This window comes from Artibeus jamaicensis, unplaced genomic scaffold, assembly GCF_021234435.1.
Source record: "Artibeus jamaicensis isolate MK-2021 breed Jamaican fruit bat unplaced genomic scaffold, CSHL_Jam_final contig_482, whole genome shotgun sequence".
NCBI classification, from domain to species: Eukaryota; Metazoa; Chordata; class Mammalia; order Chiroptera; family Phyllostomidae; genus Artibeus; species Artibeus jamaicensis.
In genome coordinates this window covers 69,961-84,926 of record NW_026521857.1, presented here as the reverse complement: position 1 = coordinate 84,926, position 14,966 = coordinate 69,961, and the positions used below count along the sequence as shown (strand labels likewise).

The 14,966-nt window shown below is 45.1% G+C and overlaps 1 protein-coding gene across 1 annotated transcript in view; it reads right to left on the bottom strand.

The window, feature by feature from the left end:
• ECI2 (enoyl-CoA delta isomerase 2) overlaps positions 1-14,748 on the bottom strand; it is a 34,326-nt gene extending 19,578 nt beyond the window's left edge. Inside the window, exons 1-3 of the mRNA XM_053668228.1 lie at positions 14,471-14,748; positions 14,256-14,358; positions 7,784-7,882 (exon numbers count right to left, since the gene is read on the bottom strand). Coding sequence (XP_053524203.1) covers positions 7,784-7,882; positions 14,256-14,358; positions 14,471-14,748 — 480 coding nt within the window. The remainder of the gene's footprint in view (positions 1-7,783; positions 7,883-14,255; positions 14,359-14,470) is intronic.
• Between the last annotated feature and the right edge of the window lie 218 nt (positions 14,749-14,966).

Below are 14,966 nucleotides of genomic sequence, written 5' to 3'. Positions count from 1 at the left end.
AAAATAAGTTAAAACTGCCTACATATGAAAATACTATAGAAGGTGGTGGGAAAGCACTTTCCAAAAATTCTAACAGTTCATTAGTTTTAAATCAATGATCACATTTTCACACACAATTAAAATATTCAAGCAAACGATCTTCAAAGGTAATTAGCCAACAAACATTCAGAAACCCACAGTATATTCTGAAAGCCCACTCAAAGGTAGAAAACACTACTACTACTTCAGTGGTGGATTTTTGGTAACTGAGCAATAGAGTTGTAGCTGAGGGAGTAGGGTGGGGCGGTCAGAACCCTGGTCCACAGGGAACTGAACTAAGGGACATGCGAGTAGAAAGCAAAAAACCACCAGACTTTACTTGTTTAAGTAGGCGAAGTGGATGTTTTGAGATGAATTAAATATCCTAGTTAACTACATTTTAGAAACGACAATTAAAAACTCCACATAATAACCATGTTAAAAATGTTAAATGGTTAATCAGCTAAAGAGGAAATGGTTAAATAGTTAATGTTAAATGTTAATGTTAAAATGTTAAATGGTAATGTTAAATGGTAAAAATGTTAAATGGTTAATCAGCTAAAGAGGAAAGAAGAGCTCTGAAAAACAAAGGCAGTAAATGAAGCTAAGACTTACCAAAGACAAAGAGACAAAAGTGACTCTACAAGAGTTATCCACCTGAGAAATAATATCCACCTGTTGCCTTAGAGGCAACAAAGTCCATAAGACTTCCCCTATTTGCAAATGCCAAGTGCAATGTTTTGGGCACTTGTGGTACTGATACAGGGTGCAGCAGAGGCGGGGGGGGGGGGGGGGCAAAAAAGGATTTGGAATGGTGTCCAGAATTCAAAGTGTATAGGAATATTGGAGAGACATATAAGATGTCCTCCCCCCCCCCCCCCCCAGGGGGGAAGAAATGAATGGAGCCAGGCCATTGAGAGCTGTTTTGCATAGCAACAGTTTTGCAGCTAACCTCTGGAATGGTTATTTAACATATGTATAACCTTTAACTGGTTTCATAGATATGTTAAATAGCCGTGGCCAAGTTTTGAGCCAGGGAGAAGGGAGTAGCTGGGACTCAGGATGGAACTAGGGGCTGCACTCCTGAGTGAGTAGGCCAGTGTGTGGGAGCTTGGAAAAGATGGGCTCCGGGACATGAGGGGCTAACTGCCCAAGTGAAAGGGAAAATCATGCAGCTTTGCCAGAATGGAGATCCCTGCAGCCTGGTGAAGAAGAAAGCCACATGCTTTTGGTAGAGCGCAGACTCCTGCAGCTTTGGTAGAAGAGGCCCATGCGGCTTTGGGGTGCCCCCTTTGGCTGTGGGGCCTGAAAAGCAAGAGAGACTTTGACTGGAACTGGGTACAAAGGACTCTTGCCAGTGGACCATGAGAGGGTACCACAGTACTTTGGATTAACTAGAGAGAGATCCTGCCTGCACGGTGACACAGCTGACGGTGCCAGCGGCCTGAAACACAGACTGTTGTAGAGATTGGTGGGTAAATACACACTCTTGGAGTCCGGAACCGAATTGATAAAAATTTTAATGGCCAAAGATTTTTCCTGCGCAGGGGCGAACTTCCCCAACTGTGACCGGAGTCACGTAGCTACTCAGAGCTACAAAATGGAAGTCGCGCCTGGCTTACAGACTACTGGGTATTTATATTTTCTAGCAAGCAAGCAAAGGCATACAGAAGCAGAGGTGGCGGCTAGCTATTGGCTTATTTAAAAACGGCGAGGGTCCCTGATTGGTGGGTGCTGCTGCTGCTGGCGGGCACTTTCTGGCGGCCGGGTTAGTTACCTTATTTGGCTAGAATTTTAAACCCAATTGTTCCCGGATGTTTGTTCATTACCCTGTTCCAGGAACTGCAGATTTAGGGTTGGGTAATGCCCTAGCTGTAATTTTCCTAGCTGGGTATAACAAGACGTGTGCTCTTTTCCTGACTTATGGTACCTGGAGTTGGGACAGTGGGAGAAGGGAACGCTGTGTGGGTGTAGGTGTACAACCTAAAGGACTATGATATTTTAGTGGAGGCATTAAGCCTAAATAGCATTAAATAAACATTTCGTTTCCTTTTCACAAATCTCTGGCATTGAGGGATGTCTTTCCAATTGGCGGCGGACAGAAGAGCCCAGTAGATATTAGTATTCTGTTCTTGGGAGGGGCCCCTGTTGTGTAGCAGTTTTTGGCATCCCTAGGTGGGCCAAATATTGTATTGCCCCTCCCTCGGACCTCTTGTTTGCTAACAGTACCACGCTCAGGTTCAGTAACTTGCTAGAATAACACACAGAACTCACGATTACAGTTTATTGCCAGGAAAGAACACAGTTCAACATCAGCAAGGGAGGAGATGCCTAAGGTGAAGTCTGGGGATGTACACCTTCCTGCCCACACTGTGGAGTCAGGACAGTGTACGTCTCCCAGAGCTGATGTAACATTACACATGCAGTATCATCCACCAGAAAAGCCCACTCAGGCATCAGTGTTCAGAGTTTTCACTTTGAGCTCCACTACAATTAAATATGTAAATGAAGCCCCACCCTAAAACACATTGCTACTACCCTGTGGCCAGTCCCACTCTAAATGACCCCCTTAGACTGAAAGCAAACAAAGACACTCCTGTGAGGCACAGCATTTCAAGGGTTTCAATATTAAGTGTTCTAGGTTTAGATATTAGGTGTTCTAGGTTTAGATATTAGGTAATCTAACGTAACTCTGCCCAGAGGCCAAGGGCAAATGCCAGACCTTTTTCGGGACAAAGTTAAATTCTTTACTATACTCACTCATATGAAAGTAGAAGAGGCTCACAGCAGTCACAGAAAGAGAAAAACAGGTAACACACAGAAGCCCAGGGGGGTTGACTTCCCAGGGTAGTCTTTAGATAGTGCTACTTAAACCTACATTTAAAAATTTTGTTATACAAACTTTCAAACATACACAAAAATATTACAATGAATTCCTAGTACTCATCACCCAAATTCAACAACTATTATTTTGCCATACTTGTTCCCTCCATTCTTTTCTTTCTTTTTTGCTTTATTTTAGGGACTCCCAAACACCATGTTATTTCACCCCTACATTCTTAATATGCATTTCTAAAAAACCAACATTTTCTTATATAACCATGATATCATTAACAACATTTCCTAGGTATCATCTATTACTCAGCCCGTATTCAAACTTCCCCAATTTTCTGAAAACAACTTTTTTGGTTGATTTATTATAATCAGCAGCCACATAAGGTCTACACATTTGGTTATTACATTCTTTAAGTCTCTTACTCTATAAAGATCCTGAGGGGTGACTCTTTGCCTTAACAGGATTTGCAAGTACACTATACAAACACAGGTATGTATTTAGTGGGGTGCACAGCACAGCCCCCACAGTCCTCAACTGAGGGTGAGGGAGTGGATGACACAGCAGTTAAAATGCATTGTGTAACAACGGCAAGTTAATAGCTGTGTCTTCCTGAAGGGAAGAGGGTTGCAGCTCAGGGCCAATTGTGTAGGTAACTGAGAACATTCAGGGTCTTATGATAGAGATGGGAGGGAAAGCTTATAGATCAGATTGGCTTTCAGGGTGGTATGGCTATAGATGAGGTGGAAAGCTTATACAGCACTTCTGTGAGAGATAGGAGGCACATGCCCTCCCTGGATGTCCCTGTGTCATTGAGAATTTTTGCCCTGACTAAAGATGGCAGCCAAAAGAGTAAAAGATAGAGGGAACTGGCAAAAATGGCAGATACTAATGATACAGGGTGCAGCCAAGGGGGGGGGGGCCCAAAAATATTTGGAACGATGTCCAGAATTCAAAGTGTATAGGAATATTGGAGAGACATATAGGATGTCCTCACCCTCTCCCCCCCCAGGGGGAAGAGACCAATAGAGCAGGGCCATTGAGAGCTGTTTTGCATAGCAAGCTTTGCAGCTAACCTCTGGAATAATTATTTAATATATCTATAACCTTTAACTGGTTTCATAGATATGTTAAATAGCGGTGGCCAAGTTTTGAGCCAGGGAGAAGGGAGTAACCCAGACGTGGCAGCCATTGAAGGGAGAGCCACGTGGTTTTCAGCAGAGTGAAAGAGTACCAGTCGACTTTGCCAGAATGGGGAGCCCCCCGCAGGCAGATGAAAGAGAGAGCCACTCTGTGTGGGGTACAGTGAGGACCCCTGCAGTCATGAAGGGAGAGCCACACGGTTTCAGCAGAGTGAGGACCCCCTCTTGGTGAGGTGAAAGAGAAAACCACGCAGCTTTGCCAGAATGGAGATTCCTGCAGCCAGGTGAAGAAGAAAGCCCCATGCTTTTGGTGGAGTGTGGACCCCTGCAGCTTTGGTAGAAGAGGCCCACGCGGCTTTGGGGTGCCCCCTTTGGCCATGTGGCCTGGAAAGCAGCAGAGACTTTGGAACTGGGTACAAAGAACTCTGGCCAGTGGACCATGAGAGGGTACCACAGTATTTTGGATTAACTTGAGATCCTGACTGACACAGCGGACGATATCAGCGACCTCAAACACAGACGTGTGCTCTTTTCCTGATTTACGGTACCCGGAGTTGGGACAGTGGGAGAAGGGAGCGCTGCATGGGTGTAGGTGTACAACCTAAAGGACTTTGATATTTTAGTGGAGGCATTAGGCCTGAATAGCATTAAATAAACATTTTGTTTCCTTTTCACAAATCTCTGGCATTGAGAGACGTCTTTCCAATTGGCGGCGGACAGAAGAGCCCAGTAGATATTAGTATTCTGTCCTTGGGAAGGATCCTTGTTCTGTAGCCGTTTTTGGCATCCCTAGGTGGGCCAAGTATTGCCCCCCCCTTGGACCCCTTATTCGGTAACACTAACACATCACAGGAGGGGACCAGATATGTAGTCATGTAGGTAGTTCCAGGCTGAGCATTTAAATGAGAGCAGGCTGAAAGAGAAAAGAGTCACATGGTCTGGAGTAAGAGAGAGAAGGTCTGAAAGTCAGAAGTCCAGTGACTTGACGGAGCTGGCAGTATAACTGGGGGGAACCTGCCCAGACACCAAGATTTGAGTCCACCTGGAGAAGACGGTGGCACAGCTGGTGGAGCTACACGGGGGACTCACCTAGCCATCTGAGTTTGTGAGGGATGCTTAGAGCTGAACTGTGATCAGAAATGCTGATCTGTGAACTTCTGCATTTCTGAAAGATGGTAACTTGGACTGGCATGTTCTGAAACTGATCTGGTTTGGCAAAAGGAGGGAGGACTGCATGTTTTAAAAGGGAGTGGGACTTCATGGCAGAAATCTGTCATTACCTAAATCTGCATAGCCTTCCAATAAACAACCCCTTTTCTTTTTCACCTGAACTCTTGCACTGAGAGTCATGCTTCTTGGTGGCAGGCAATTGAACCCCACAACTGTTCCAGAACAGCACTGGCAGGGTTCTGTAACAGTAATGGCAACAATAAAGGGACGCTGATAACTGGCTGTAGCAGGGTGACCCCCTCGTGAGTGGGAGAGTGGGACTGGAGTTTCCCAGTCTCAGAATTTCTCTGCATACCTTTTAAGGGCATTGGCTGCCTAAATACGCCTCGCAGGTAGAAAGGAAATAGGTCAGGGAAGAGGACAGGCTCTGAGAAGTGACCTCGTTTGGATGAAAATTTGCTTGTCAGCAGTGCTTGGAATAATGGAATTGTGGGTTTTTCTTATATGTTGCCAATTTGCCTGCATTCTTTCAATCATAGCTTTGGACTTGTACATCTAGTCCAACAGGGATGGTTCCATGCTGGCCCTGAGGGGGACCCACTGGGTAGAATTTTGAAGGACTGGAGTATGTACTGCCATTATCCAAAGTTCAAGGAGGCATTGATTTATTACTGTAATACTGTTTGGCCTACATATGTTTTGAATTGTGGGGAAAGGTGGCCCATGTATGTATGGTTCCCTGAATTACTGTACCATTATGCAATTGGAACAGTATTGCCAACAGTTGGACAGATGGGATGAAATTCATCATGTCAGTGCAATTATGCTGTTGTACAATAGGGTTTTGTCAAGGTCAGAGGATCGTTTGATGGTCCAGAGATGGAAAGTGGCCTCAAAACCTCTCCCTGATGGTAAAACAGAGGAAGGAAGGGACAAAGAGGAAATAAACTTCACCAGTGTTCTGAACCCAGGGGAACAAGGTCCCCCTGTCAGGGGACCCATGGGGAGCTCCCTTGCCATCACCCCCTTCATGAGCTGCCAATTGAAGTAGAGACCACAGAGCCAATGGCTGTACCCCTGTATATCTGGGGAGAGGTTGCTCCACCAAAGACCTTTCAGGGCACCCAATTAGAACAGAGAGCCAATTCAGAACAAGCCAATTCCCTCTGAGGCAATATCCCATAGGTAGAGTAAATCAGAAAGTCCAGCCTGCTGACCACTTTTGGGCCCATACTCCGTTCTCCTCTTCAGACTTACTGAATTGGAAGAATCCAACCCCTCATGTAGAGATGATCCTCAGAGAATGGCAGACCATATCACCTCCATTTTTTCCATTCATCATCCAAACTGAGCACATGCACAGGCTCTTCTCTTGTGATGGCAGTTATGGGTGAAAGTCCCGCTGGAACGTGCCCTCCAGCTACAGGCATTCCTGACCTGTCTGGAAGATCCCAGAGGTGACCTCTTCCTACCTGAGATCTATGAGCAGGTTGATCAGACTGTTTGGGCTGATGGAACCCCAGGTAAAGCAGTTAACATGCAACCCATAAAAGTTCATCTAAAAGAAGGGGCACAGGCCCCACAAAAGAAGCAGTGCCCCCTCAAGGAGGAGGCTTTAGAAGGGATCCAGCCAGCACTGCAGAAGTTTTTTAAATTGGAACTAATTCAGCCTTCCCAGTCACCCTATAGCACTCCCCTTCTGCCAGTCAAAAAACCTCTGACAAATACTGGTTGGTACAGGATTTTAGGGCCATAAATGACATTGTTCAGGACATTCATCCTACAATGCCCAATCAGACACTCTGTTGACCATGGTGCCTGGAGACAGCAAATGGTTTTCAATCCTAGACTTGAAGGATGCTTTTTTCTGCATCCTCATACATGAACAGGCTCAACTACTGTTTGCCTCTTGAGTGGCAGAACCCAAAGCCACACTCCAATACTGCTGGACCATGCTGCCACAAGGATCTAAGAATTCCCTGACTATATTCAGGAAAGTGCAGGCAAAAGACTTAAGGGGTGTTCAGCTGAAACCAGGAGCTCTTTTACAGTATTTACATGACATATTGATAGCTAGTAGCACCTATAAGGACTGTCTGCACAACACCATCACAGTCCTAAATTATCTGGCAAAAGGAGATATAAGGTATCACCTCAGAAGACTCAGATTTGCAAACAGGAAGTGGCATACCTGGAATTTCAACTGACACAAAGTACCAGGAGCTTGATAGCAGACAGAAGGCAAGCCATTGCTAAATTAAAAACCCCAGAGAACTGAAGGAAGCTTTGTGCATTCTTAGGAATTACAAGGTTCTGCTGAATTTGGATTCCAAACTTTGGACTTACAGCAAAACCACAGTACAATTCCTCAAAAGGACTGGACTCTGAACCCTTTGAATAGACAGGGGATTGTCAGGTAGCGCTTGGTACCTTGAAGGAAAAGCTAGTTTCAGCTCCTGCACTAAAACTGCCCTATTTACACAAGCCTTTCAAATTGTATGTTCATGAAAAGCAGGGGGTTGGAATTGGGGTACTAACCCAGACTCTGGGAAATATTTCCTGACCCATAGCCTATCTCTCAAATAAGTTGGATCACACAACAAAGGGTTGGACACCATACCTTCAGGCAGTAGCAGCTGTCTGTGACATCTTGTAGGAAGCTAAGAAGTTTACTTTGGTGCTGCCCACTACACTGTTGGTACCATACCAGGCCCTGACTCTATTGGAACAAAAAGGAGGGTATTGGCTGACAGCAGGGCTCACGGGAAAATACCAGGCTAATCTGTTGGACAACCCAAATGTTACCTTGCAGACCACCACAATCCTGAACACAGCCACCCCACTCCCAGATACGGAGGGGAACTTAGCCTTCTAGTGTGATTACTTGGAAACTACTGACCAAGTTTATTCTACCAGGCCAGATCTGCTGGACTAGCCGTTGGCAGCACCAGACTGGGAGCTGCATACAGATGGGAGCAGCTTCATGGACAACAGCCCAAGATAAGCTGGGGATATGGTAGTCACCACAGACAAGGTAACAGAAACCCAAGCCCATTAGCAAGGAACCTCAGCACGAATGGCTGAATAGCCATCACAAGAACCTTAATACTGTCACAAAGAAAGAAGGTTAACATACACACAGACTCCACATATGCCTTCATAGTAGTCCATGCCCATAGAGCAATATGGAGAGAGGACTCTTAACCTTGGGGAACAAAGATGTTAAACAGGCAGAGGGGATTTTACGATTGCTGGAGGCAGTGAATCTACTGGACCAGGCTGCCATAATGCACTGCCCAGGACACCACAGGGATGGCTTGCAAACAAGTCAGGGAAACCAAATTGCTAATAAAGCCGCAAGACAGGCAGCCAGAGAGCCACCACACCTAGGGGCTTTGACTCCGTTTGGACTTGACAGAGTTTAAAACTCATTACACAGAATGGGATGAGGAATTGGCCGTGTATGGGGATTCACTAACACTGATCCCCATTCAGTGTGGAAGGTCAACGCCCATGGTATGAGGCTCTCGTGTATCCTTAAATACCTACAGGAAGGGACCCACTATAGAAGGGAAGCTTTAATGAACTTCATTAGGCTGCATCTGAAAGCCCCTCATTTGCAAAGGACTATTCAGAGGATCACCCCAGCCTGTCAAATATGTGCCAAGAACACTCCGAAGGCAGAGTGTGTCCCAACAGAGAAGGAGTACAATATAAAGGACTGTGTCCATTTGAGGACTGGCAGGCAGGTGGACTTCACACAAATGCCTAAAACTAGGGGAAATTTGAAATTTTTGTTAGTCTTTGTGGACACTTATTCTGGATGGGTAGAGGCCCACTGAACTGAAAAAGCAACTGAAGTAGCAAAACTTTTGCTTAAAGAAATAATTGCTAGGTTTGGACTTCCTCGCTGCATTCAAAGTGACAATGGACCACTGTTCACTTTAGATACCTCCCAGAAGGTTGGACGGACACTGCAAATGTGATGGAAACTGCATGCATTTTGGAGACCTCAAGCCATGGGGAAGACTGAGAAAATGAATCACATGATAAAGACCTAGGCAAAAATCTGCCAGGAAACACACTTAAAATGGGACCAGGCACTTCTCACTGCTTTGCTCCCAATTAAGGTAGCACCCAGAAGTGGGCTTAAATAGAGCTCTTTTGAAATAGTTTATGAGAGACCCCCTCCAAATCCCTGGTTTAAGAATGCCCTGTTTAGATTTGGAGCATGAGACAAGAATTAAGCAGTATGTACAACATCTAGAGCAAACGCTAATCATTTTGCACAAGTTTGCTCACTACAGGTTCGCCTACCCATCTGACAAGCCCTTGAGGCCAGGGGACTGAATCTTACTGAAAACCGGGAAGACTCAAGGCCCTGAACAGCAGCTGGCCAAACACGGGACTGATCTCTATGATGTCCTATTGACAACACATTCTTCCCTGAAGCTGATGGGAATCAAGCCCTGAATCCACCACACACAGATAAAATGGGTGTGCCGCCTGAGGAAGATGCAGACCCTGCTGATGTGGTTGATGCAGAAAGGGAAAGCTGGACCTGCACTGTGGAAGGAGTTTTGAAATCCCCTTTTCGGAAAAGCACCCAACAACACAGGGTGACAACGTTTCTCTTACTTTATTCATGTGCTTGTAAAGCTAGGGACTTTTAGCTGCCAGATACTGCGTTTGAGCATGGTCCTTTCCACTGTGGCAGAGAACAAGGATTCAAAGTAGATTATGGTTAAATCTGAATGAATAAAATATATTAAAAGGTTGTAAAAGTTTTAAACCTGGAGGAAAGGCAACCTCAGCTCTTGGGTGTGGTTATTCTTTACTTACTTGTTTTTTGATCTTATGGAGACATGGTTTGAACTTTGCTGTTTTGGGTACATCAGGAGTCCTGTCTCTGGATTTTGGCCTGTTGAGACCTCAGAGAGGTCACCTGAAAACCTGGCTGGAGAGAATGCCTTTGCCACGTGGGACCTAGGAAGGCTCATGCAGTGCCAGTGGAAGTGGCCTGGGGCAAGAGCACATGTCTCTGCCGAGAGATAGGGTGGTAGGAGGGCATGTCTCTGCCAGGAGACCAGTGGACACACTGGTGGGCAAGAGTGCCTCTACCATTAAAGTGAGGCACCATGGAATGCTGGTCGGGATACCAGTGGGAGGTGAAAGGTTATGTTTCTGCCAGAACACCAGTAGAAGACCTGGTAGATGAGAGAGCGCCTCTATCAGTGAGGCTTCAGGCCATGTGGGACCTAAGAAAGGTCACCTGTGTGACCAGATAGAAGGACGGGTGAGAAATGAGACAAGATTCTAAAGCTGACAAGGTTCTCATCCCCCTTCTTCTTTTGGAACTCTGTCTTTGCTTTGAATTTTCTTCTATTTCTGCTCTGAAATGACACAGGTTTCCCAGGAAGAGTTAAAACTTCACACTATGTGGGAAAGCGAACAAGAAGATGTAAGGCATGGAACTGCAATTTTAGTGAATAGCAGAAAGGCAAGGATTTTCCTTCACATTTTTAATTTTTTTCCCTACCTGATCCCTCCAGAATTTGGCACTCTGAAGAAGTGGGTGATGACATAAGGTTTCTTTGCATAAAGCCAGTAAGACCAGTTACCATCAGTGGTTTTATTAACCAAGACTTTGACTGGAATGTCATGCCTGAGCTCTGGTTGTTACCAAAAAGCCTTGGGGAACTGACACTAAGCTATGAAGCTAGTGAAAGCCCACTAGAAAAAGCCTGACACCTTGGTTGGTTGTGTGGTTCATGGCAGTCTTTCCAGGGAAAAAACCAAGATTGCTTTCTTAAGGGGGCAAGGAGGAAGCTTAAGGCACAATGGAAACCTCAAGGGCTTGAGAGGAGGTACGTCTGCTTCTCTGAAGTATGTAGAGAGAAGTCACTCTCTTGGGATGTGGGCTTCCCTGGACTCCACTGTGATCCAGCACATGTTTTCCTGAATCACTATATGGAGGTTGAGAATAGTGCACCCAAGATCCTGAAGGAGGGAGCTGCTGCCAGAGCATGGTGACTCTGAAACCGTCAAGTGCACATTCCAGAAGAGGATGTGATCTGTTTGCATGACTATTTGCTTAAGGGCAAATAAGGATATAGGGAACTTTTGGGCATGGTTTTGGCATGTAGCCTTTTGGGAAGCAACAGAGGCTCCAGGTCTCCTGGAAAAGGAGGACTCTGAGCAGGAGTGCTCTCAGCACCATCCCCTTCCCCGTCCCGAGGTTGGAATCCAGTTAATAAAAACTTGTTTCCTTTAACACTAATTGTTGGGTCATTATGTCAAGGTGCCAGGTGGCAGGGCCCTTGTTTCCTCAGTAACATGTATACACCTGTGAAAAGGTGACATAAGTGGAGCCATTTTTTGGAATCTTTTTTTTGGGATTATGCCTGCGGTGGGGGGGGGTGGCTGGGTTTTAAAGTAGAGCTGAAGCAGCCATTGCAGAGGAACTGCTTGCACATTAAATTTTGGAATGTTTGAACTGGTAAGATAACACTTAGACTTGACCAAAGCGGTTATTTGTAAAACTAATAGCACAGTAGACATCCTGACCATAAGGACTGGTGATAATGGACATTCTTTCTGATGACAGAATCAGTAACTCAGTTTGTCAACACCAACAGAAATTTCTTTCCTCTATTCATATAATCTCTTCCCCTCCTTTTCTCATAAAAACCCCTTGTCTTCACCCTGTATCTGGGGCACAATTTGGGTTTCTGCCTGAATTTGTACCCCAAAATGCAATTCTGTGATTGTGAATACATTTTGCCTCTCACTTTGGCATTTTATTTTTAGGTGAATACAGTCTTTAAAGGAAAGGCAACAAAACAAACTCTAAAAATATTAAAGCTGAATTTCAGTAAAACATATAGCATATCTATTTGAGGAGTCATCTGCTCATAATGTCTCTAAATTATATCAGACTGTAGGCATTTACCTGCTTATACAGTGCATAGAGTTTTAGCTTCACTTCATTTCCTGGATCCTTCTTCAACAGTTTTACCTGATTCACCGCATTTTCAAATTACTCCTGACTGGATCTCATTATTGTTCCACTCACATGCAACTGAAGTGATGGGAAACTAATGACCTGAAGAGGACTGCAAATAGGCAGACTGATTTCTAATTATTCCCAACCTATGTTTCTCTATAAATATTTCCCTGTACTTCCCCCAAGCAAGCTGGCTGTTAATGGTTAGTGGTTTCCAAAATGATCCCTAGATAAGAAATCAATACAGAAGCTAACCAGAGTAATTTAAAGTAAAGGTAAAGGAAGCTTCTATCCAGCATGTTACCTGTAGCAATTCAAATTAAATACAAACATACCGAGAGATAATGCTAGTTCCAGAGCACAGCTATTTCTCAATAGAGCAAATTACAATCTTTCTGCTGATGGGAGGTCTTGCCTTCAATTTGTAAAAAAGATTGCAACACCTGTGAAGTGCAATAAAGTGTAGTAAAATGAGGTGTACCTGAGCCCAAATAGCCATGTAAATTTTGAGACAGGCAAGAGGTAAATAAAAGGCATACAAGAAAGAAGAGAGCATAAGACTGATCCAAGTGGGTAAAGTGCACACAAAGAATTTAGTAGTTTGTTTCCCAAGGCCCAGAAACAGCTTCTGCACTCACAGATTTAACAATGAAGCATGGATAGACCTGGAAACTATTATGCTATGTGAAATAAACCAGTCAGAGACAGACAAGTAACATATGATTTCACTTATATGTGGAATCTAATGAATGAAATAAACTATCAAACAATACAGAAACAGATGCAGAGAATAGACTGACAGTTGTCAGAGAGGTGGGCATTGGGGACTTGGTGAGAAGGGTGAAGGGATTAAGCAGAAAAAATAAAGAAAAAGACTCAAGGACACAGAAAACAGTCTGGTGACTGCCAGCAGAATGGGAGGTGGTGGGGGAAGGTAGAAGAGGGTAAAGTGGGGATAATTGGTGATGAAGGACACTTGATTGGACAGTAAACACACAATACAATATACAGATCATGTATTGTAGAACTGTGTGCCTGAAACCCATATAATTTTATTGGGGTAACCCATGTCATCCCACTAGATTCAATAAAATAAATCACAATACCAAAAAGAAAAGGAAAAAGAAACCCAGCTGAGCAGACACAGATTCACTCCTAACCCCATGATGTTTTAACCAGCCAGCCAGGAGCAGAAATAGAGCTTGGCCAGGTAAGTAAGTTTTTAAGCACATACAGTTAGCAGAGGGAAGAGGAAAATTCACTGTACAATATTGAGGACACAAGCAAAAAATGAATGTTCACAATGATGATCTTGAATAATAAAGTTAATGGCATCAAAGATGATTAAAAAAATAGTTACAAAGCCCAAACATAACATATCTATTACCTCCTCTACAATACTGTAACCTTCAAAGAATATGAAGTCTAGGTTCAAACTCTGAAATATTAGTGCATAATTCAACAAAATTGGTCTGCAATAAGTTTTATTCTAAATATTTGATTAAGGTTTTCTTTCTTTCCGGAAAAACTGTATCCTACATGAATTGGCACCTAGGATGTTCCAAGTAGAAAAAGAAGCAAAATTAAAAATGTCCATAGAAGACCTAAATGTACAAGTTTTCAGCAAATAATAGTGCAAAGTTATTCTCCAAAAGCAATTAGTGCGCCCGGCGTCGGGCGGGGGGGGCTCGCGGGTTTTCCTTTTTTAAATTTAAAATCAATCAAACTTAACCCCACACTGACGAAGGATTTGCGTTTCTAAAGCGTTCAGCAAATAAGCAAAGCCCTCTTAGAGGTCTTCCTAAGTAGGTTCGTAAACTAGAAGCAGCCAGGGTGGCGGCATGCGTGCCCGGAGATGCGGGATGCACACCGGCCATGGTGACGCAGCTTGGGCCTCCCAGCGGAGGAGAAGGCTGCGCATTTCAGAAGGGCATCTAACGCCATTCTCAATTTGGCCTTAAAAGAATAACACGGATGCTACGAAGACAACCTAACAGACATGGAGTCTCCCTTCGGCGGGCAGCGACCCCGCAAGCATGGTGGCGTCCCATGGTCGACCCTGGCTGGACCCCGGGTCAGCACTTACCTCTTTCTGGAAACCACTCCAGCACCAGCGCCGAGCCAGTGTTACCACCACCCACGCCTCAGTGATTCCGGGGGGAGTGAGCGGAACTATGGGTGAGGGTGACCTAGGAAAGGGAAGGGACTCATAGGTTCAACTGGAATGGGGCGGGGCCAGCGCGTAGCTTGACTGGGGGAGAATGTGCAGGGGGCAGGGCCGAGGGCGTGGAGAGACTTCACACTCCGCCCCCCCCAGGCGATTGGTTGGCGTGAGTGGGGGGGCGGGAGCGCTTGGTGGGGGTGGGGGCGGGGGAATTGACAGGAGTGGGGGCCGGGCAAGGTCGCAGCGAGGAAAGGGACCGAGCTGTGAGGAGCGGCCGAGACGCGGGGTGAGGCTGGGGCGAGGCATGCGCAGGACTGGCTTGAGGGGGCTGGGCTCGGAGGTGGAGGATTAGGGGAGATGCAGTAGATCCTAGCCTTGTGTGGCTGGTGTGTATATTGAAGTACCGAGATGTCATTTAGGTGACTTTCCCAAGGAGTTGAGACTTGCAAGTGGTCAGAGTCCTAATTCAGTCTAGTGCTCTGAATCGAAGTCCCAAGTAATTTTATTCCTTGCTAATAGCCCATTATTATTTTCGCTTCATCAACAGATCAGGCTAAAAGTGTAGGTGGGGGCAAGCTTGAAGGTCAAGTATAGCAATTTGGACTTATTCTAAATATTTTTTCAGATATTACA